Source organism: Schistocerca nitens, chromosome 11, assembly GCF_023898315.1.
Source record: "Schistocerca nitens isolate TAMUIC-IGC-003100 chromosome 11, iqSchNite1.1, whole genome shotgun sequence".
Lineage (NCBI taxonomy): Eukaryota > Metazoa > Arthropoda > Insecta > Orthoptera > Acrididae > Schistocerca > Schistocerca nitens.
The window spans coordinates 25,535,296-25,560,532 of NC_064624.1; the positions used below are offsets into that span (position 1 = coordinate 25,535,296).

Below are 25,237 nucleotides of genomic sequence, written 5' to 3' on the forward strand. Positions count from 1 at the left end.
AGTCCTAAAGTTAAATGAGTGCTGCAAAATCTGCAGTTGAGATACCACAAATATATTCAAGCATATGGCTTCTTGCTAGACACGATCCTTTCTTTCTCTTTGTTTGGGTCATTAATTTCAGAAGCATTATAGGCAGAAAAGTGGAGGTAATGGACTTGTACCACTATTGAAATAAGCCCTTCATATGTAGCTCTCCCTCTCTATCTCTTTCGCTCTCGTTTTATGATTACATTCCTTCCAAGCTTTTGTAATAAAGAGGTGCAATCCCATATTTTAGTAACTTTAAAGTGTATTCATGGTCTGTTGCACAGATCTTAATTCTTTTGAATGAAAAGCTACGCAGTGCAATAATGCATTAGCCCCCACTGGTGAAACATCAGAACAATAGCAAGCTACATATATAGCTTTCTCTGTGTGTTTTACTATTAATTCTTGAATAGTAGTACTGGAATGGATATAATGTGTGCACACTGTGTGCAGATGGAGGAGCTGGCCTCAGTTCACCAACAGCTGAAGATGCGTTTTGCCATATTCAGCAGCATTCAGGCTGCTGCCTATTGTAGTAGTGGGGGCCGAGAATCTGGCTCATCACATAGGATGCCTAAGGTGTCACCTATTTTGCCCACTGGCTCTGTTGTCAAGACACCTTGTGGTGTACCCAATGTGGCTGAGTTGTCCTCACCAAATGGTGAGGGATGGGTCGTAACAGTTAGCACTGTTTGAGGCAGAGAGTGATGTGGAGGCTGCCTCACCCATTCACCCTGTGAGTGGACTGGCAGGTGTTCATTCATCAGGGTCCAGACAGGCCCAATTGGAGAGAAGTTTTCTAGTTAATCAGGACCTCCAACGTCAAACGCATTATGGAACTCCTTAGGGAAATGGCATCCAGGACTGGAAATGAATCCTATGCGTACTGAATATGTCTGCCATGGAGCCTCATCTGAGATGTGGAAAATGTCCTGCCTGTGGCTACAAAACATACAGGGTGTGGCTGTCTACAAGTTGTGGCTGATGTTGGTGCCAATGATACCCATCGTTTGGGTTCTGAGGCCACCTTCAGTTTATATTGAGAGGTAGCACAAATAGCGAAGAGCTCTTGTGTCACACATGAGTGCATGCAGCACACACAGTTTGTATCAGCATTCCCAGAATCGATTCAAGTCCTTTGGTTTGGCGTGAGTGGAGGGTCTCAACCAAAGGCTTCATAGATTCTCTGACTGCCCAAACTGCAGACTGCTGGAAATGCATTATGAGGTGGAGAATTGTAGAAATACTTGATGGGTCAGTGGTGCACTACACAAAGCAAGTGTTTTTTAGGCTAGGCAGTTGTTTGAGGTCCTCTGATGAATGCACGCTAGTCAGACTGCATACAAAGTAAAGACCATTCTACCATCAACATGTTAACAGTAAATACTTGATGTATTTGTAGTTCCTGAATGTAATGCCCTCCAAGACAGCCGTCATGTTCAAAATACGTTTCGACCAAAGCTGGCTGAAACATTGAGCAGAAACCCTTGAAATATTTAGCAAGCCATGGAATGTACACTGAAGAGACAGATGACACACCTGTGGGATGGTAGCATCAGAAGAGTGGAGGGGAGATGAAGGGCAAGAATGAATATGGGTGAAATTTGTGCAATAAATGAAAGCGTATGCTATTGGTGGTAACCCCCGAGCAGTAGTGAAAGTAGGATTCTCAGACTCAATAATATTCTTATATTGCCAACATATATAACTATACTTAAAATACTTTTTGCCACAAATAAGTAGGCAGTTATGCAAACATTCATTTTCATTCTATATGTTTTGTGGATTAGGTATGACTGTTGGACACCATCACAAGAGAAGGTACTTGTATAGTTTACAATGTGGTAACGGCAGGTACATCACACCTATCCATTTGTACAATTCAGTTCTAATGTATCTTACTGTTTTCACGTAATTTAAGGCATAGCAGAAGTACTAAGTAATTGAAAGGTAAATCAACTTTGCTAGCTTTCCCACAGATACTGCTTCAGAACTATGGTCTCATTTTACAGGCTGACTACATTGTGGCAGCACTGTGGAGAAGCAGACTAAACAGTTTCACATGACCAGTAATTATGGGATCCATTTCCATTCTTGCAGATGAATTGATTTTTTTTCAAGAGCCATCATACAGGATCACAAAATCATTCAAGAAGATTTTTGCACCAACTAGGTATGTCTGTAGTTTTGCACGTATTTCCTGTGACTTTTCTTACAAACTGGAATGACCTTTGCCTGTTTCTATACATGTGCAAACCACTGTTCCATAAATGAACAATTAAGATGGCAGAAAGGTGTCAGTTCAGCACCGTTTTTTGTGTAACTGAATCTGCTAACTACACTTTATGGTCATGTGACCTCTGGTGTGTTCATCATCTACTTTTGGAGTGCATTCCATATGGAATTATAAGGATTATAGCTCTGGAGTTTACTGCTAAATGCTTCTGCCTTATTCTAGTACTTGGTGGCTCAATGGGTAATAGTGATACTACAAATCCAAAGGTCCTTGATCATTGAACAGCAGGTACTTTGTAACTAGTTGGGTAAATCAGTTCAGATGTGGAAAGAGGGTAACAGCACATGGTAGTCAGTAGGACTGTGTGTAGTAGAGAACTCTGGCGTTTAAAACCTCCAGGCTGATGACAGCTTTAACTCTAATTTATATTTATGTTTACCTTTCTGTCATGTATTCTCTTCATGACACAAGCAGATGACTGATCCTTGGCTCTGTCATATACACCTTACAAACGGGCTTTCCAAACTTATAAAGCTTGAGAATGCATTTCACATGGAATCTGCAGCTTGATTATCTTCTTTCTGGCTGCTGTGCATGTATGTTTGCATTAAAACTGTGCAAACCACCAAACGGTGCATCGTGGATGGCATCTATTACCACAGCAACAACAATTACTACTACTAAGCACTTCTATTGTGTTCTATATGTAGTGTCCCTTACAAATGAACCACAGTTTTCCAAATACAAAAAAAGTTGATCATTCCCCATCCTTATGTGCGTGTTCTACTTCATATCACTTTGCAATGTTATGGTTCAAATGGCTCTGAGCACTATGGGACTTAACTGCTGAGGTCATCAGTCCCCTAGAACTTAGAACTACTTAAACCTAACTAACCCAAGGACATCACACATATCCATGCCCAAGGTAGGATTCGAACCTGCAACTGTAGCGGTTGCACGGTTCCAGACTGTAACGCCTAGAACCGCTCGGCCATTCCGGCCGGCCCCTGATATGTTATACCTAAACATTTCATTGACCAGGCTGTCAATCTGTAGAGTACTGATGTTGTATTCTAACATTATGGGATTGTTTTTCCTACTCATCTGCAGTTACTTGAATATTTCTGCACCTGTCATTCATCACACCACATAAAAAGTTTGTCCAAGTCATTTTGTATTCTCGTAGTCACTTAGTGATGATCCTTCCGCACACACAATGCCATTAGCAAACAGGCACAGAATGCTGCTCATCAGATCATTTCATATATAAATATGGCACCATTCTCTGTGGCACTATTGATGATACTCTTGTCTCTGAAAAAACAGTTGCTGTTGAGATCAAAGTACTGGCCTCTGTTACTTGAGAGGTCGTTGCACCATTCATATATCGGGAAACCTATTCCATATGCTCATACCTCTATTTACAGTATGCAGTGGTGCACTGTTCAAATGCTTTCTGGAAATATAGGAATGTGGAATCCAGCCTGTTGCCCATCATCCATGGTTCACAGTATGTACTTCGATAGAAGACCAAGATGAGTATTGCACAAAATCAATGCTGATTTGTGGATAAAAACTTTTCTGTCTTAAAGAAATTAATTATATTTGAACTGAAGATATGTTCAGGAACTCTGGAGCAAATAATCATTATGATATTTTTCTGTAATTTTGCCGGTACATTATTTTACCTTTCTTATACAGAAGCCACCAGAACTTTTCCCCAGCTGTCTGAGTCTTTGCACTAAGCGAGAGATTTGCAATAAATGCAAGCTAAGTATGAGGAAAATGCTGTAGAGTACTCTCTGGACAAATGATTTGTGATTCTGTTTGGACATGGCAACCATTATGTTTTCAACTCTTCCAGTTGCTTCTTTACTCCAGGGATCCTATTACTATGTTCCTAATACAGGAGTCTGTGTGACAGTGAAACAACAATATGTTGGTATGATCCTCCTGCACAAACTTGATAACTAAATACAGAGAGGGGTTAGTGACCACCTTCTGCTTTCCTCCAAAGCCACACCAGACTGGTCAATGACTGCCTGGATAGAAGTCTTTGACCAGAAATGTCTCATGTTCCCTGTAAAATCTGTTGCTCATGTATGATGGTGGTAGTTGTATGCTTCACGCATATATCTTTTTACAGACAGAAGAATTTCCATTAGCACTTGCCTGTCACCACTGTGCATACTTTTTTGAACTGAGTGTACAACAGTCTGCTTCCTCAGTGTTTTCCCAATTCTGACATTAAACCACAGTGGGTCTTTCCTGTCTGTAATCCAGTTACTCACCACATACTTATTCAGCGTGTGATTTACAGTCCATTTAGTGTTTGTCCATCTTCCTCTATGTAGATCATATTGGAAGTAAATGACATTCTCATTGTTTAAATGGGATGTTAACAACTACTTACCCGCTCTTTCTAACAAATCTATTCACCTAGCCCTCTTAAAGGAGTCATTAACTTCATTTACCATCCAGAATGAGATTTTCACTCTGCAGCGGAGTGTGCACTGATATAAAACCTCCTGGCAGATTAAAACTGTGTGCCGGACCGAGACTCGAACTCAGGACCTTTGCCTTTCGTGGGCAAGTGCTCTACCATCTGAACTACCCAAGCACCACTCACGCCCCGTCCTCACAACTTTACTTCTGCCAGTACTTCGTCTCCTACCTTCCAAGCTTTACAGAAGCTCTCCTGCGAACCTTGCAGAAGTAAAGCTGTGAGGATGGGGCGTGAGTCGTGCTTGGGTAGCTCAGATTGTAGAGTACTTGCCCGTGAAAGGCAAAGGTCCTGAGTTCAAGTCTCAGTCTGGCACACAGTTTTAATCTGCCAGGAAGTTTCATTTACCACTGTCGCTGTGCTGGCATCATGATCACTAGCCCCTCTCTGTACTAATACCATCTGTAAGGACAAGCCCATTTATAGTTGCAGTATTTCAACTATTTCAATTTTGTGTGGGCTGTTAAACTAGCAGCTTACGACAGCTTTCAGAAAACTGTTCTAAAGTACTTCACAAGACTGCCTGTCCATACCACTTGCAATGTATGCACAGACATCTTAGTCTCTACTCAGTAGGTTAGGAGCACCTACTTTTTCTGCACTACTTTGTGTAGATATTCCTTCAATGATTCTGTAACTGTCACAGCAGTATCACATGGCAAATAAAAACATCCAATGCTGGAGTTCACATACATGGAACCATTAAGGGAACTACTCATTAAAACAGGAAATCATAGCTTGAGTCTTGGGACTTGGTACCAGTTTTCATATAACTTCATCAATGCTATCTCATTTAATTTTTATTTGCACTTATAATGTAAAGAAGCAATTCTACAAACTCACAAGCTAAACTACTTCACCTGCTCAAAGATAATGTTTAAATCCATATGGGTAAAGTGTAACAAAATATTCTATTCTACCGGTTTCCTCGTTTCCAACCTGGAGCATACTATAATACTGTAAGTCTTGTCATCTTTACCCTAAAGAAAAAACAGGACTGCTAAAGTGAATACACACACAATTGATAACCGTCTCATTATTTTCACCACAACTCAGCAATCATTAATTCCATGCAGTCATATAAATTCTAAAATTACCTCTTTATTCACACACTCCTCCAACTCTTCTTTTACATTCATGCTGCATGCATAATCTTGGGCCTGTGGCAAAAATAACAAACTGTAATAAGTACTTTTAAGCAGTCACAGTCCTCCCATATTATATAAAATGTATCACACAGATAAACCCCCAACCATCACACTACTTTATAACTAAATAGTAGTTATTGTTAAGTGTTCTCTTTTGAGTTCAAAATTCTGAGTGACGAGTTCACTATGGTATACTTCAATGGGAGGCAGCAAAAAATTGTAAGACTGATTAATGACAACGCCTTTGAAAATTCATTATGATCTTTCATTTCAGCCTTCTCCCTATGCTATTGTTTTCAATCATATTTTCTAGCTTCATTATCTACATATGCATATAATGGTAGTGTAATCAAATAAAATAACACAGCTACTACCTCAAACAATGAAATCAATGTTGTTCATATCAAATGACACAATACAGTGTACATCAACTGTGTGGGGAAGCAGGAAATGGACTGTTAAGTGCCACATCACTCATACTACTTTTATGATCAGAATAATAAAATGTCTAGAACAGTTACATCAAAACCTTGTTGCACTGAATGCTTATTTATGATAAAATTATTAAACGCACACACCCTACGTTGGCACACTACTTAATACTATTCTAACTTCATGAATTCCTTTTGGTGGGACAAGTACGTTTCTAACAGAACAAAAAGAGAGAGTAGGCTACAGGCTACACCAGTCCTATTCTGTGGATCTGAACTATGGGTTTTATTTGCTGATCTCAAAAGAAGACAAAGTTCTGGAAAGATTATTTATGGAACAGCACCAGCATATCAAGACTGAAAAACCCATAATGTCAAAGGAAGTGCTGGAATGAGAACAAATGAAACAGTGATAGCCTAGGAAGAAACTCATTAAACTGATATTGGGATCTGTTGAGGATGTTAGATAATTAGCAGCCAAAGAATAATTTTTATTGGGAATCATCTTACTGATAGAAACAAAGTAGACCACTTAACTTTCAGAAAGAGTATATCGACAAAATAATGAAGCAAAATGGTGTACGCAAAGAAGATGCCTTGAAGAGAGATGCTGGGCAAAAGATAGAAAGAATACAGCAACATCTTATTAATTGATCTTTGTATTAATTAACTGCTTACAATAATACTAATATACTAGTACAAATAATGATCATTATGATTTTATTATTATTACTATCTGAGGCATGGCGGGCGACCTCTTTGAATTCCCATCCTGCATCTGGTGACGTCACTTCTTTGGTGGTGGTGGTGGTTAGTGTTTAACGTCCCGTCGACAACGAGGTCATTAGAGATGGAGCGCAAGCTCGGTTTAGGGAAGGAGTGGGAAGGAAATCGGCCGTGCCCTTTCAAAGGAACCATCCCGGCATTTGCCTGAAACGATTTAGGGAAATCACGGAAAACCTAAATCAGGATGGCCGGAGACGGGATTGAATCGTCGTCCTCCCAATGCGAGTCAGTGTGCTAACCACAGCGCCACCTCGCTCGGTACTTCTTTCGCTTGGAGCTCGAGGCGCCGTGGGGCACGATAAGAGCCACGCAGGGTACATCGACAGTATTTGCCATTCAGCCACAATTGACAGAATGGAGTGACTAATAGCCCTTCAAAAGTTCTGTCAAGTTAATAATTGCAGGCACAGGTGTTAATGAAAGACAGTACATTGGTGTGGTCTTGGCTATCTGTATTTGCTATTTGTTCTTATCTGTGGAAGTCACATTATGCAACAAGCTTTCTCATCTGAAAAACTGCCTGATTTCAGTTGTGTTGCATGACTTAATACCTTGTGGCATTGCCTTGGAAGGGGTTAGGGTAGTGTCTAGCAACTAGACAAGCTTGTTATTGCTATTCAATTCCCCATGTTTAGCAGTGGATTCGATGATTTGGTAATCCTGAATACTGTTTTAAGCGTGACCATGTTTAGCCTTAGACCGAGTTTATGATGAGAATTATCTGACGAGTCCATTGATCTACCCAACTATCGTGGCCGTGCAGTTGTATTAAGCGAGAACGACAGTGGAATTTAGATGCTCCTTAGTCTGCTCCAGTTTTCTACTGTTGTGGCACACTTTGATTGTTTTGGACTTGGACTCAGGGCATGCTTATCATGCTGTGGCTGTTAACGTTGCCTCTGTATATCAGCCTCAGGGAATTCACCACTGCCAGCTACCGATAGGCTGCCTTCACTCAAGTTACGTAAAACACTATTCGAAATTTGTACTAAAATTTTGTACATTTTGATTTTTGGGGGTTTGTTGGGTCGAGTGCCTTTGCTGTACATACTGTCAAGCACTGTAAGAATGGTCACATGCTGATCATCTCTATGTGACTCACACGTCACATTCAGATGTCATCCAGACTTGTGAAAATATAGCCTGTTGGTAAGTAACAGGCACATTTGACGCTCAGAGACTGGAACAAGCAAAAGTGTGTAAAACCATCAAGTGTTACTGAGCTCTGAATGTTTTTCGTGTTCGTTCACTGGCCATTTGTGAGGTGGAGAGTGAAAGAAATTTATTCCATCTCAGGGTGAGTTACTGCTTACCAGATTTAATTGTTCAACTGTTTGTTATTTAAAAAGTTGTCATGAAGTGAGCTTTTCTCACCTGTTATTTATTTACTGCTACAAGTACGTTCTGACTACTAATTACTGGTTCTCCTTTTTAAAGGGTGTTCTTGAGCTGCTATGCATGCACATTCACATACTGAATCACTTTGGGATTTTCTACAGTATGCCTTAATACATTTTCACTGTGTCTGAAGCCAGTTATATCGATCTGTGCACGCTCATTCTCTTGTTAATTACTTAACTGCTCACTGGTGCAAGATTTAGAAACTTGCTCTGTCCGTCTGTCTGAAGGTAGCTCTAGAAATCAGTGCACCTGTTTACTTTATTAAATGATCTAGATGCACTTGGAGGTGTATTTTAAGAATTTCCTTTTTCTAGGGGTCCCGAGGCAGCTATAAATTGCTCTGTCTTCCAGTATAGCTATTCAGTTTTAACCTTTGAGATGAGTTATGCTTCTGTGTTGTCTTAAAGAGCCATCTGTTTCCAGATAATTATTTGTTGAAGCATTTTCTCATTTGCAGTTTGTGAAGATGGAAATTTTGAATCTAAGAACTGGTGTCAGACACAGCTTTAGTCGTTAACTATTGCCTTATTTAAATTGTCACTAAACTAAGATGTGTAATGTCTTAAATTTGAAAGTTCGGAGTGGTGTTTGTAATGCTGCTATTGTATCTGACTTTAGTTATTTTTCTTAAATAAAAACATTTTAATAAACAATGGAGACTCATGTGAACCCCAATCCATCCAGTCCTTCCACTTAATTTCCCCATTTCCTGCTGGATGTTTGGTTGGTAACAGAGTATGGTTATTTTCCTGGAAGTAAAGGGGGAAGGTGTCATACTGTCATTCACCACGAGGTGTGTGTTTGCAGGTATCCACTGCGGAACATGGGGTCCCACAACTGTCCCGCTTCGTCCTCATTGAAAAATCAACAGTTTATCTACGAATTAAAAGTTTGTCAGCTTCTATGTAAGGGCGGTGTGCCCAACTTGTGGACGACCTCTTGGTGATTAGTACCAACTGCGCCATGGAGGTATATGTTGCACTAGCTGCCTGAGCTCTGGCCATGACAATCTTGTGTCAGAATGTAGTGTGTTTAGAAAGTAGTCAGCTCCATCATAAGCAAATACATATAATTCAGGCACAATTGATCCATTGGGATAATCACTTGTGCGGTATTGCCCAATGTAATCTCTATTCTGAGCAGATTACATTAGCTCTGCAGTTACAGGGACAGCTGCCTTTATTTAGACAAATTAGGAGCAATAGGTGGTGAACAAGATTCTCCCACCGACATATAACTGCTGGAAGTAGTAGGAATGCTACGGACACCTTTAAGGAGCTCAGGAGAATTCATTTGGGAAATTACCATACCAAATAATGTTACTGCTGCAAGCGATAATGGAACTTTCAATGTAGAATTTAAAGACAGGTAAAATCCATCATATGGATCATGGTCAAATTAATGTTTCATGCTGACACTTTGGCCATCACTGACAATGTTGTTGTTCAGACGCTGTACCCCCTGTGTTAAGCCATGTTTTCAATCGAATTTTACATGAAAGTGCAACATCAAGGGAGTTGTAAAAATCAATAATTGGCCTGAAATTGTCACCTCGTATTAAGAGGCTACTCAGGCATAAACAGTTTTGGCTATTGCAGTTTCCTCATGAACCTTTTCCTAGGTTCATAGATGAATGCATATGACCATTCCATACCTGGAATTGCAAGTCACAGAGATACAAATACTCAATAATATATTACAGAAAATGCGGCCACAGGACTGTTCATGGATTACCTTTGCTAATAAATGCACATCTTTTACTGAATTAGAGGCTTTGGTGTCTGCTATTCAAGTCTGAGTTTCGCAGACCAGCAGTGATGGGGGTTTAAGTGCCATTACCAGGATGGGGATTGAGATTCCAAGTAATTTAAAAGGGGACCACCCATAAGGAAAAAGTGTAGGATGTGTTTCCAGTGTAACGAAGAGGGGCATTTTGTATGGCGATGTCTGGTGACATGGAAGGAGAATCAAACAGCTGACATCACACAGAATGGAAGAGGCACGGTAGTGTTCTACATCTACATCTACATCTACATCCATACTCCGCAAGCCACCTGACGGTGTGTGGCGGAGGGTACCCTGAGTACCTCTATCGGTTCTCCCTTCTATTCCAGTCTCGTATTGTTCGTGGAAAGAAGGATTGTCGGTATGCATCTGTGTGGGCTGTAATCTCTCTGATTTTATCCTCATGGTCTCTTCACGAGATATACGTAGGAGGGAGCAATATACTGCTTGACTGCTTGGATTGAGATTCCAAGTAATTTAAAAGGGGACCACCCACAAGGAAAAAGTGTAGGATGTGTTTCCAGTGTAACAAAGAGGGGCATTTTGTATGGCGATGTCTGGTGACATGGAAGGAGAATCTACTGCCTAAGGGCTGGATCTGTGCCAAGTCCGAGGTACGGGAACCCCTGCCTTATTTTTGGGTACAACTTAACCAGGAAAGAATGTGCACCCTCCTCAACTCTGGTAGTTCAGTTTCTCGTTTAGATTATCTGTGGCATTTGAAGTTCCGCCATACCTGTCAATTGCCTTGTTTGCATCCGTCCTCCCAATGTTGAGCTCTCACTGGGCACATGTTGCCTCTGGTTGGCAAAACTGAGTATTGGAAAATTTTCTTGGCCTGTGAAGTGGATAGTAACTCAAAATCTTTCCATGAACTTAATTTTGCTGTGTGTTTTTGTAAGTGGTAGTGGGTTTGTGCTAGTTTGTCAAGGCAGGGTTGTTTATTTTAAATTTAACCCAGCTGAAACATTCACATTGTGCTCCTGTCAGGTTGCCACAGGAATTCATAGTGTGTTACCGCAATGTTTGCCATTTCAGCTCAGTCACCTTCATCCAGTAGAGGTGATGCTGGTACTGGAAGTTTTTGATCGGTTACCACAGATGTTAACTAACAGATTGGACATCACCGATAAAATCCAGTACAAGATTTGCCTTACAAATGACATTCCAGAGAGGTTTTCTCCATCAGGGATGATATGTATATGTACTTTGATTAATAATGTGTTGTTCAATGTGGTCATCAGGCCCTCAACTTCAGCCTATGCTTCTACCATATTCTCAGTATCTATGGGCAGCAGTGGGGTGTTTCATCCTGTTGTGGGTTATTGTGCAGTTAATGAGAACGCAGTTTTGGAATCTGTGCCACTTCCCAATCTGCATAATTCTTTTACTTGGTTCAGTCAGGCTCAGTATTTTGCTGTCCTGGATCTCAATCTCGCATATTATCAGATCATGTTAACAGAGGATTCCAAGTATATTACTGCCTGCTGTACAGATTGGAACCTCCACAATTTTAACAGGGTGCCCTTTGGTTTTTCAACAGGAGTTACCATTATGTCTTGCCTTCTAGATTGTGTTTTTGGTGATTTCACATTCAAGTGTGTCTCTAATTACCTAGAGGGCATGGTTGTTTACAGTTCTAGTCTGTCTGAAAACCTGCAACAACTTGAGGCAGTTCTGGTTTACCAGAGGGAGGTGGGACTTACTGTGAAGCCATCTAAAATGACTCTGGCACATAGGTTTCATCCTTGGGACATCTTAGTTTCACTGATTGGATTGAAATTGACCAGGAGTATACTAGCGATTTGCGAAAATTTCCAGCTCCTAGAAATAAAAAGCTGTGGCACGGTTCATAGGCATGACAAATTTTTTTCGAAAGTCTGTGCCGAATTTTATTAAATTAGTGGGGTGCCTTAACGATTTAAGAAATTTCATATGGGATGAAAGTCATCCAGAATATTCTGAAGCCATTAAGGTGGTGCTTAGTAACCCACTAGTATTAGACATACCAAATTTTGAGGTCGTGTTCTTCTTGCAAACAGACACCTAATTCTTCTGGAGTAGAAAGTGGTAGCTGTCCTCCTGCAGGAACAGAATGGCAGGGGAGATATTGCATGTTGATGCCCTATAGCAATGCACCTTGGGAACTTTCACCTTCGGAGATGAAATATTCTATGTATGAATGGGAAGACCTGGCGGTTATGTTTGCCCTTAAGAAATTCAGATTTTATTTTGAACACCAGGAATTTTGTTTAGAGACTGACAATCAAGCTCTTAGTTAGGTTTTGGCTCATTATTTCCATAATACCCTCTTAGGCATTTATAAAACTGTTGCCAAGATCAGACGACACATCACCTGGTCCTCCCTGTATAAGCAAGCCTGGAGGTTGGTGGGGTTAAGATCACTCAACATGTCACCTGGTCCTCCCTGAATAAGGCTGTCCAGAGGTTGGTGGAGGAGTGTGAGAGCCGTAAGGGAGCTGAGCCCAACTTGAATTCCCTCAAGTGGCTTTTAGAGCCTACCCGTTAGGAATGCTTGATGGATTAACTTTGTATGGATTATATAAGTCCACTTCATCAAGTGTGTGTGTGTATTAGGCACCTACTAGTTATCATGGATGACTTTTCTCGTTTTTTTGTCACATTCCGAGCAGAGAAATGACGATCCTGGCAGCTGGTCAGCATTTGTTATGAATTTTTTCTGTTTCCAGGCCACCGAGGATGCTTGATAGCTTCTGTTTCCCAGCTATTTGTGAGGTTCTGCTTTGACAATGGAATTAAAGATGTGATCACAAATCCTTTTACCAGCATACTCTGCTGACCAGGTGAACTGCAAGTTGAAGGCTGTGCTTATCTTTCACAACAAGGCTCAGACAACGTGGCTCAATTTTATCTTTAACACTGCATAACCCAAGTCCCTGGAGGCTGCTCCAGTATCCCTTATGTTAGCACATCCAGTCAATTTTCCTCTTGTCAACCTGTAGTCAATCAATGATTTGCTTCAAGAACAAGTCACCCTAGCAGTAACACAGCACAACTGGAGCCAGGCTAGACATAATACCAAAATTGCCTGTCACAGGTTATCCATCTGTTACAGTTAGGGGCTAAGTTCATTGGAAAGGCTGGGGACACAGTGTTAGTCCGAAACCCTAATATTGCTGAAAAGGGGGAGTTAGGGTTCGATAGCAAGCTATCTCCTCAGTTGTTGGGACCCTGTTAGATTGTCAGGGTGGTGAGTTCAGCAAACCTCCTGGTTCTGAATTTATGGACGAGTAAAGCCTCACACATGCACATTACTCATATCAAGGAGAGGCATATGTAAAGGGCTCCTTAATGGTGGGGATGGGGGATTTTGGTTTGGTGGAGGAGGCTGAACCACGGTGGGCTCCCTCTTCGAATTAGAGCCCCATGTGCCTGGCAGATGTCACTTCTCACAGCTCAGAGCTCATGGCACCAGTGGGCATTGTGGAGCAACAATGGTTGTAGAGGAACAGCAGTGGATCTCACGGACAGTCGGTGTCATGAAGCTGGACTGGAGGGTGAGTCATGCAGGGCTCGTGGGCAGCATGTACTGTTTAGCCGAACTTTATGTGGCAGTATCATTATACCATCACAATCATTACAATAAAACAACCTTCTTCCAATAATGGTAACTGCCATAGGCTGATCAGCCCAAGATTATCATCACTCATCTAAAAGCTGGTATGTACACCACTGGCACAGACAACAGTAGGGAGACATAGTGGCACGGAAGCAATGAGGCCTTCATAGATCACTGGAGGAAGTTGGAACCATATTTATACAATCAGGCCACCTCATTCCCATAAATTCTGGAAGGGGGGATGATTTCTGACGTTATGTTAAATCACATCCCAGATCTGTTTGACCAGGTTCAGGGCTGGCGAGTTGGGTGGCCAACACATCAATTGGAACTCACCACTGTGTTCCTGAAACCACTCTATCACACTCATGGCCTTGTGAAATCGTGCATTGTTTTCATGAACAATGCCACACTCAATGCAAATACTTTCAGAAAAGACTTCCTGACACTTAAATGTATACTCAATGGGAAACATGATCGTCACAAAGGAGTGGACCTAACATGAACCATGGACCGTAGCACTGGTAGCGAGGCTTGCGTGCTTCAGCAATACAGATAGTCGTTCCGTAGGTGCAGACAAACATGTGGTCCCTTAAGAGGGGCAGCAGTCTTTTCAGTAGTTGCAGGGGCGACAGTCAGGACGAATGACTGATATGGTCTTGTAACATTAACCAAAACAGCTTTGCTGTAAACGGATGAAAGCAAGGGGAAACAATAGCCGTAATTTTTCCACGAGGGGATGCAACTTTACTGTTCATTAAATGATGATGGTGTCCTCTTGGGTAAAATATTCCGGAAGTCAAATAGTCCCCCATTCAGATCTCCAGGATGACATCGTTATCAGGAGACAGAAAACTTATGTTCTACAAATTGGAACATGGAATGTCAGACCCGTTAATCAGGCAGGCAGGTTAGAAAATTTAAAAAGGGAAATGGATAGGGTAAAGATAAATATGGTGAGAATTGGTTAAGTTTGATGGCATGAGGAATAAGACTTATGGTCTGATGAATACAGGATTATAAATACAAAATCATATAGGGGTAATGGAGCAGTAGGTTTAAAAATGAATAAAAAACAGGAGTGCGGGTAAGCTACTATGAACAGCATAGTGAATGCAGTATTGTAGCCAGGATAGGCACAAAGCCCACACTTACCACAGTAGTACAAGTTCATATGCCAACTAGGTCCCCAGATGGTGAAGAGATTAAAGAAATGTATGATGAGGTAAAAGAAATTATTCAGATACTGAAGGGAGACGAAAATTTAATAGACATAGGGGATTGGAATTCAATACTAGGAAAAGGAAGAGAAGGAAAAGGAGGAGGTGAATATGGAATGTGGGTAAGGAATGAAAGAGGAAGCCGTCTGGTAGAATTTTGCACAGAGCACAACTTCATCATACACTATGTGCTCAAAAGCATCGGGCCACCCGCAAAAACTTACTTTTTCATATTTGGTGCATTGTACTGCCACCTACTCCATATCAGAGACCTCAGTAGTCATTATACATTGTGAGAGAGCAAAATGGGGCGCTCCGCGGAGCTCATTGACTTTGAATGTGGTTAGGTGATAGGGTCTGTCACGTCTGTATGCGAGCTTTCCACACTCCTGAACGTTCCTATGTCCACTGTTTGTGATGAGATAGTGAAGTGGAAGCATGAAGGGACACATGCAGCACAAAAGTATACAGGCCAATCTTGTCTGCTGACTGAAAGATACCGCCGACATTTGGAGAAGGTTGTAATGTATAATAGGCAGATATCTATCTAGACCTGAAAAAATGGCTCTGAGTACTATGGGACTTAACATCTTAGGTCATCAGTCCCCTAGAACTTAGAATTAGTTAAACCTAACTAACCTAAGGACATCACACACATCCATGCCCGAGGCAGGTTTCGAACCTGTGACCGTAGCAGTCGCGCGGTTCCGGACTGCGCGCCTAGAACCGCGAGACCACCGCGGCCGGCTATCCAGACCTGAAAGAACTGCAAAAAGGTAGGAATGGTAAGAGATGGGATCTGGATAAAGTGAAAGGATCAGAGATTGTAGAGTGTTTCAGAAAGCACTAGGAAACCATTGACAAGGACATGGGTAAGAGATACAGCAGAAGAGGAAGGGTAGCTTTGAGAGATTACTAGTGAAAGTAGCAGAGTATCAAGTAGGTAAAAAGAAGAGGCTAGTAGAAATCCTTGGGTAAAAGAGGACATACTGAATTTAATAGATGAATGGTGAAAATATAAAAATGCAGTAAATGAAGCAGGCTGAAAGGAATACAAACGTCTCAAAAATGAGATCGACAGGAAGTGCAAAATGGCTCAGCAGGGATGGTAACAGGACAAATTTAAGGATGTAGAGGCATATACGACTAGGGGTAAGACAAACACTGCATACTGGAATACTGAAGAGACCTACAGAGGGTCTATACAAGGGCGATGCACTTGCGGGCAATATTTTGAAAATGGAAGAGAACGTAGATGAGGATGAAATGGGAGATACGATACTGTGTGAAGAATATGACAGTGCTGAAAGACATAAGTTGAAACAAGGCCCTGGGAGGAGACAACATCCATTAAAACTACTGATAGCCTTGGGACAGCCAGCCTTGAAAAAACTCTGCCATCTGGTCAGAAAAATGTATGAGACAGGCAAAATACCCCCAGACTTCAAGAAGAATATAATAATTGCAATCCCAAAGAAAGCAAATGTTTACAGGTGTGAAAATTACTGATCTATCAGTTTAATAAGTCATGGCTGTAGAATACTAACATGAATTCTTTACAGTCGAATGGAAAAACTGGTAGGTGCTGACCTCAGGGAAGATTAGTTTCGATTCCGTAGAAACGTTGGAACACGTGAAGCAATACCGACCCTATGATTTATCTTAGATGATAGATGAAGGAAAGGCAAACCTACATTTCTAGTATTTGTAAACTTAAAGAAAGCTTTCGACAATGTTGACTGGCATACTCTCTTTCAATTCTGAAGGTGGCAGTCGTCAAATGCAGGGAGTGAAAGGCTATTTACAATTTGTACAGAAATCAGATGGCAGTTATAAAAGGGGAGGAGCGAAAGGGAAGCAGTGGTTGGGAAGGGAGTGAGACAGGGTTTTAGCCTATCCCTGGTGTCGCTCAGTCTGCATAATGAGCAAGCAATAAAGGGAACAAATGAAAAATTTTGAGTAGGAATTAAAATCCAGGGAGGAGAAATAAAAACTTTGAGGTTAGCCAATGACATTGTAATTCTGTCAGACAGTAAAGGGCCCGGAAGATCAGTTGAACAGAATGGACAGCGCATTCAAGGGGGGATATACGACGAGCATCAACAAAAGCAAAACAAGGATAATGGAATGTAGTCGAATTAAATTGGGTGATGATGACAGAATTACATTATGAAATAAGACAATTAAGGTAGTAGATAAGTTTTGCTATTTGGGGAGCAAAATAACTGACGAAGGTTGAAGTAGAGAGAATATAAAATGTAGTCTGGCAATGCCAAGGACAGCATTTCTGAAGAAGAGAAATTTGTTCACATTGAGCATACATTTAAGTGTCAGGAAGTCTTTTCAGAAAGTATTTGCATTGAGTTTATCCATGTATGGAAGTGAAACATGGATGATAAATAGTTTAGTTGAGAAGAGAACAGAAGCTTTCGAAATGTGGTGCTACAGAAGAATGCTGAAGATTAGATGGGTAGATTATGTGACTAATGAGGAGATACTGAATAGAATTGGGGAGAAGAGGAATTTGTGGCACAACTTAACTATAGGGTGGCGTACAAAATGTGTTACCAATTGTTTCTTTTACAATTTACGCCACACATTAGATACTCCGCTGGGATCTCTACAGCAGTACCAGCAGAGCTTGGAAAAACAAATGAGTTACGAAATGACATGTAATTCACGATACTGCCACTAGGAGACTAGTAACCAGCAATGGCTGACAATGGAAGCCTGACAACACAGCAACGATCGGCAATTATGTTACTTTTTCATGAAACGAAAAGCCTTGTTGTGACTCAGAGGCGTTTTCGACAACAGTTTAACACACGATGGGTCCCTTGCAAGAAGACCATTCACGGGTTGTACGATAAATTTGTACAGGAAGGAACAGTATTGGATCCGAAGCGACCTCAGCCTAAGCCTGTTTGTTCGCCAGAGATTATTTAAGCAGTATGAGTTGCTGTACAGAGAAGTCCCGGGAAATTGTGTAGAAAGGCAGCAGTGCAACTGGGAATATCCAGTCGCTCCATTCAATGCATTCTTAAAAGTGGCCTCCACATGTACCCATACAAGATGACCTGTGCACAGCTCACTGAAGAACACAAGCAGCAGAGACTACTGTTTGCTCAGTGGGTGGAGGATAGGGAAGAAACTCTCAACAACGTTAGGTTTTCAGATGAGGCGCATTTTCATTTAGATGGTGTGGTTAACAAACAAAATGTACACTTTTGGGCCACTGAAAACCCACAAGTCCTTCATGAACGACATTATGCTCCGAGGATTACAGCGTGGGCAGCAATTTCCAGTCACGGACTTACTGGACCCTTTTTCTTTGAAGAAACTGAACAGCGAACGTTATTTGGGCATGCTTCGCAATAGATTCATTCCACAGCTTCTTGCTACTGCCTTGCCCTTCAACACACAGTGATTCATGCAAGATGGAGCAAGGCCGCATACTACAAACACTGTATTTGAGTTTTTACACGAGCATTTCGACATGCGGATCATTTCACTCAGGTTTCCAGGTTGCTTCAATGCTGGACAAAATTGGCCCCCCAATAGTCCAGACCTCAATCCATGTGACTCTTTTCTTTGGGGGTACCTAAAGGAAAAAAATTTCCTGAAATGTCCACGTGATTTAATGGAGCTCAGAAGACTTATTCTTTAAGCTTTCAGTGAAATTAGGGAAGACATGTGCTGTAGGGTACTCACTAACTTCAGCGTTCCTTTGAAGAAAGTTAGGAAACAAAATGGTGGGCATATTGAGCATGTACTGAGTTAGAACAAATCTCCATGGACGGCTCTTCATTATAGCATATGTTCCTTTCGGATTGTATTGACAATAAAGTTTATATTCAAAAACAAAATGGTAACACATTTCGTGCGCCACCCTATAGAAGAAGGGACTGGTTGGTAGGACAGGTTCTGAGCCATCAAGGGATCATCGATTTAGTATTGGAGGGAAGGGTGGAGGGTGAAAATCAGAGGGAGACCAAGACATGAATACACTAAACAGATTCAGGAGGATGTGAGTTGCAGTAGTTACTCGGGGATGAAGAAGCTTGCACAGGATAGAGTGGCATGGAGAGCTGCATCAATCCAGTCTTGCCACTGAAGAGCACAACAACAGAAGGGGTGGATGTGCTTTGCAACCAGTTTACAATACTTCTTTTGTGACACAGTGCCTCACACGAGCTCCACTGGACCCATGGGTGCCCACGTGGTTGTTTCCCAGAGTATAATGGAGGCCCCGACAGTACAGGAGTCAAGAGGCTGTTCCCCTTGTGGGTGACGGAAATGCACCCTCCCAAAGGCACGATGAAGGTATCAGGATTCATCAGACCCCGCAGTGCTCAGCCATTGTGCCAACATCCAGCGCCAATAGTTACATACCTATTTCAGTTGTTGTCGATGTCATGGCGTGGGTCATCAGCGGCACAGACTCATCATTAGGAGTGTTTGGATCATTGTGCATTCAGACACAATTGTACTCTGCCCAGCATTAATGTCTGATGTTAGTTACACCACAGTTTGTTGCCTGTCTTGTTTTACCAGTCTGCCTAGCCTATGATGTCTACCATCTGTGATGAGGAGTACTTGCCCAACCCCATAACGTCTGGCCATGGTCTCACCTTTGTTTTGCCATGTGTTGAAGACAACTGCCTTAGTACTACTTCAACACCCGGCAAGCTGTTCAGCTTCCAAAACGTTCATACCAAGCCTTCAGGCCATCAAAATCTGCTCTTGGCCAAACTCAGATTGTGCGCTTTTCCTATTTTACAACAAGAGAAGATGCTCACTTATACTCCATGCAACGTGTGTGTGTCTGACTAGAAGACAAGGTGAGATGCTATTGCCTGGATGAGTTTATACAGACAGTAGATCAGTGATCATAATGTTTTGGCTGCTGTGTATATGGATTTAGTATTATGACTTCCAAGTGGATGCTGGGCAATGCCAAGGGAACCATTCTGCAACATTTGAAGCAATTGTAAAATGCACCAATTTATTACAAGGGTGTGCCAGAAAATAATGCCTCCAAAATTTTGATTCTGTTCTTATCAGTTGTCATGCATATGACACTGTTGATGTTACCACTTTGCTGACACAGTATGCAGCACCCTCCTGATGATCAGTTCTGAACTGCAGGGTGTAACGTGTGTGTGTGTGTGTGTGTGTGTGTGTGTGTGTGTGTGTGTGTGTTATTTAACTGTGTCAGCACGTGAGAAAACCCTCAGACAACAGAGCAATTCAAATAGTTCATCCACATGTGGAGCACCCTCTCCTTCAGCATGACAATGTAAGACCATTCACAACTTTTTTTTTGCATCTGCAACAGTCTGACGCCTTTGATTCATTATTATTGATCATCCTCCATACTGACCCGGTTTGAGCCAATGAATTTTCAACTGTTTGCAAAACTTAAGAACACCTTCAGGGACTCAACTTTGATAGTGATGAATTAGTGTAAGCATAGGTGAGGCTGTGGGTCTGCCAACGAAGTCAAGCATTCTACAGTGACGACACCAACAACCTGGTGTCTCACTGGGAGAAAGGTGTTCAGTGCCACGGTGACTATGTTTGAAATAAATATACAAACACGAAGAATAAATATGTTAAATATTAAGTTTGTTTTAATTAAAATGCTTCAATAATTTCCGAATAGAAATTTTGTGTCATTACTTTCCAGCATGTGCTCATGCCCAAAATATACACCAATTAAAAATTAACATTTAATTAATTTGGCAAAGAAGGTGGCTTTCAACTGATACAATGTTACAGTCATAGGGAAGTTCAGTTCATCAACTAACACAGCACACAGTGTATGAGAAGACTTCTTGTAGGTAAAAAGTTACGTTATGGGCACCATTTGGATGTTTTGGTTAACATTACGCTGTGCTACTGATCAATTTGTTACCATATCCTTTACTTGGCTTTCACATTTCTAGACTTTGTCAGCTCACAGCCACACTGCCACTTTTGAACATAGGCTAAGCCTTGAGATGCACTACGAATCAGACTCCCACTACAACCAATGTTACAAGGGGGGAGTGGGTCTAGAACCACATTTTAACCTTGTAGCCTTTGAATAGTTCTCCAGTTTAGGTCCAAAGTCAATGGATATTCAAACTGCTTTTCATTTACATGATGTGTCTTGTGCATACATATCATCCTGAATGCCAAACCATCATTACATCAGGGTTCAAAGCCAAAGCATGAACTGTGTTGGGTCTAACCACTCTTTTACTGTATTTAATAAAATTTAGCATATTTATTTTCCTATCATTTCCTCACAGTGATTGTTTAGGATTACTGCTGTGATAATGCTTGTCAAATGAATTGCAAGCTGGTCACATAGTTTGTATAATCTATAATGAAGTACTCACATATATTCAAATGCAAATGCTGCATTAATGCTATCCCAGTACTTCTGCAGTTGCACTCAAGATGGATGTTGAAACAGATTTTTTCAGCACAGATAGTTCACAAGAAGTTTGTGTGATTGTGTCAGTGCGCTCAATTCTCATTTGCAGGATACAAATACTAGTGGCACCAAGTGAATTTGTTTGCTGCTGATAGGTGAATACCCTACAACTGGTTGCACTACATTAGATTTCAAGTGACATGTATATGTAAGATTATTTACACCAGTAACTGTAACATTGTGACAGTTTCACAAACAATATGCGTAACAATGTGCAGCAAATGCAGAAAGTGGTTATGAAGAAACCTGTCAATATTAGATGTGTAGCCCCACGGCTTCATCAAAACTTTGCTGCCAACATACAAATTCATTCTGCTGTGTAACAATTTATGCTTCCATGTGACATTTGTCTGAAATTTAACTTTACTACTGAGAGTTCTACATACATATGGTTCACATATTCAAAGTAAACAAAATGTACTTCTCAGATTAGTGACCATGCGAGTGTCACTTCAAAATTATTTATAAATAATTTATTTTACATTATCAGTAAATAAATTACAATTATCATTCCATACCACGATACACTGCAATAATGCATTAACTGCAGCCATACCATTTATAAATTTAATGGCACTGCTAAGGTTCACTACAGTCATAATTATTCTTAAGTTGCACATTAATGTTGTCATACAAAAGAAGTGTATCAGAGCAGAATATACCCACTTTATGGCAACCAGTTTATCAGTATAATTGGGTTGTGCATTAAAAAAGTTTTCCATGTTTACTAAACATTAAATTGAAACTCTTGCTCAATTCTATGTGAGGTTTAATACAAGGCTTATTTCAATGCACTGTGCAAAATGTCATATTTAAGACAGTAAGTTCATCAGTTTAGTAAACCTAATTATTCATGTTTCCAGCTGTATGACATCAATTGTATGTATTCACGCATCACACTGCACACAGAAATTAATGAAACCCTGTTAAGAAATACAAGTAAGCCACTTACTATGAAGTGTAACTCAGTTTGTACTTCATGAGTTTCCTCTTTTTTTATCCACTTAGTTTGCTCCTGGTCCATCGCTTCAGTTCTACAGTCTGAAAAGAAAAAGCAATCAGATAAGAAAAGTTTCTGGCCCACTCAGTTTCCGTTTTTACCATGAGGTATAGCTCAAAGGCAGTATTTTCACTCATATATTGCGTGCAGTAAATGGGTGATTACACAGGAAACAGATTCAAAGTGGCTGAGGAAAAGTGTGTTCATTGATATAAACTCATTCACATTTTGCAGGTCATGAAGAGTGAGAACAATCATAAAATAACATGCAATGGAAACTGAGCATTTAAAGTTGCTACTGCTTCTTTGTAACACTGGCACATGGATACCATCCTGTTGTGACAATTATGGAAGATGGGTAATTTTGTGTGCATGCATTAACTTCAGCATTACAAACAATCACAGCAGTCAATAGATTGCAGCGATATTACTTAATAACGTCAAATATTTCATTCTATACTTGGTTTATTGTGTTAATTTCAGTGTGATTGGGACATGAAGAAAATCTGGGACATACGGATTGTTTATCAGTGAATATGCATTTTCAACACAGGCATTACCTTGAAACTTACTTCATCTGTATTCATTCACGGACGTATGCTCAATTTACAGGAAGCGTCATCATTTAGAATCCTTACCTGCTATTAAAGGAAACCAATACCTGCACTGTTGACTGCACACTGCAATGCGGAAGTTCTCATTGGTTAGCATTTTCTAACAAAACTGATGGAAATACGGAAGCGTCCGATCCCGCCTGTCTGCTTTGACCCATGACGTCACAAATATGGCGGAAACAAAAACAAACACACACACTTTCCACAAGGAGCCTAATGACACTAACGGGACAAGCGCGGGAAATGGGGTGTTTTGGGTGGGGGGGCAAACTAAATATCAACAAATTTAGACGTCTTGCGTAGCTACAACGTGTAAGTGAAGACAGCCATGCATGAATACCCACCCACCTCCCCAGGGGTCGTAACCCCTGCAACCCATAGAAGATAAAGATGCTTCAGTAGCTGATTAGTGTTTTTTGTCTTTTTTCAAAAAATATCTCACGGGATAGAACGAACAGATCAGAAAGATAAATATAATAAACTAAAACAGAAATTGGAGGAAACAGATAATTAAAATAAGTAGTAAGTGTTTTTAAATTTAAAAAAAAATCTCACGAGATAGAACGAACAGATCAGAAAAGTAAATAAAATAAGATAAAACAGAACTGGAGACAGCCACACTCAAACCAAACCCGCGCCGTCATGACGTCACACACGACAACACCCTTACGTCACGGGTCAAAGCCGACGCGTGGGATCGAACGCTTCTGTCGACCCCTCGCCAGTTCGTAAATGATGTTGCAGTACTCTTATACAGAACTCCATTAAAACCCACACACTACAACAAACTGGTATTTACATATGATTACACGAATACTAACGACACGAATAAGCAAAGCACAGTGAAAACTAACAAAATGCAACAGAATTGCAGCATTTCCTTTCATGCGAACATACTCAAACCATGAAATGATGTAGTAACTGTGGGCACTTTAAAAAATGCTTACGTTAGCCCTAAGATTTGGAGCCGCTATATGTCTACATCACACCACAGAAAATTATCATCACAATCATTATTACTGCTAAGTATGTCAAAGAACCGTACTAACATGGACAACCTTTGAATTTCACTGTCCGCCTTTTCTCGTTAGCCACGAAGTATATGAGGAGATTACTTCGTAGACAAACTGCTCGTGACAGCACGTCACACACTCCGCCGTTTCTTTTACGAAGATACACGTAGCGATTTTAACGGTCAGGCCAAAAACAAGCATTAACAACTCAGGTATTTAGTTGTTATGAACATAACCTGAAAAATTACAACATTCACACATCGTCACCAAGCACACTATAGGTGATGTGATCACAATTAAATACAGAATAAAATCTCATCCTTATGTACCCATTAAAAATTAAAACATAAAAAAGAGCAGCCTCAAACAGCAGAGTCATCACAAAATATTCGTGAACTATTACACTAATCAAACTCAACTGTTACTGTGATAGAAATTAAGTACCACGTTAATTTACTTCCGAAACACATTTCTTCAATTATTCTTGTTTGCAGTTTATAAACGCTTATAAATTACCTGGAAAATGTCACACACAAATTTCCACAACACCACGAGGTTGCTGCTGACTACACAGTACACGAAGGGTGACAGTATCGCAGACCCAGCAGATGCATTCAAAACCAGCGTGAATCTTGTCGCTCGTGTGGCCAACAGCAGAATTTTACGTCTTTTTCAGTGAGTGTTACGAGATATGTAATTAACAGTTTTTTCTGTATTTTCTATAGTATTTGCGTGCATTTGTGTGAAATAGACTTGATAAATTGAAGGTTTCAGTTTTTATTTGCGTTTGAATAGGAAAAGCGAAGGACAGCTTCGCGTCTACTCAAACGTTTGTTTACATTCTTAAATTACATTGTTAAATGCGCGGGATTATCAATTAAGTAGTGCACAATACTCAGTATTTACGTTTATTAGTGTCATTTAGACTCGATACATTGAACATAGCAGTTTTTATACATTTTATTAGGTCATTTTTCGCGTGTACGTG

At 40.7% G+C, this 25,237-nt stretch overlaps 1 protein-coding gene across 3 annotated transcripts in view; it reads right to left on the reverse strand.

Moving 5' to 3' along the window:
- Positions 1-24,850, reverse strand: part of LOC126213561 (zinc finger protein 708-like) — a 451,089-nt gene extending 426,239 nt beyond the window's left edge. For all 3 annotated transcript variants that reach the window (XM_049941393.1, XM_049941398.1, XM_049941399.1), the window contains exons 1-4: positions 24,766-24,850; positions 24,286-24,485; positions 22,575-22,663; positions 5,864-5,926 (exon numbers count right to left, since the gene is read on the reverse strand). In XM_049941393.1, coding sequence (XP_049797350.1) covers positions 5,864-5,926; positions 22,575-22,646 — 135 coding nt within the window. In that variant the 5' untranslated portion in view covers positions 22,647-22,663; positions 24,286-24,485; positions 24,766-24,850. The remainder of the gene's footprint in view (positions 1-5,863; positions 5,927-22,574; positions 22,664-24,285; positions 24,486-24,765) is intronic.
- Positions 24,851-25,237: the final 387 nt, after the last annotated feature.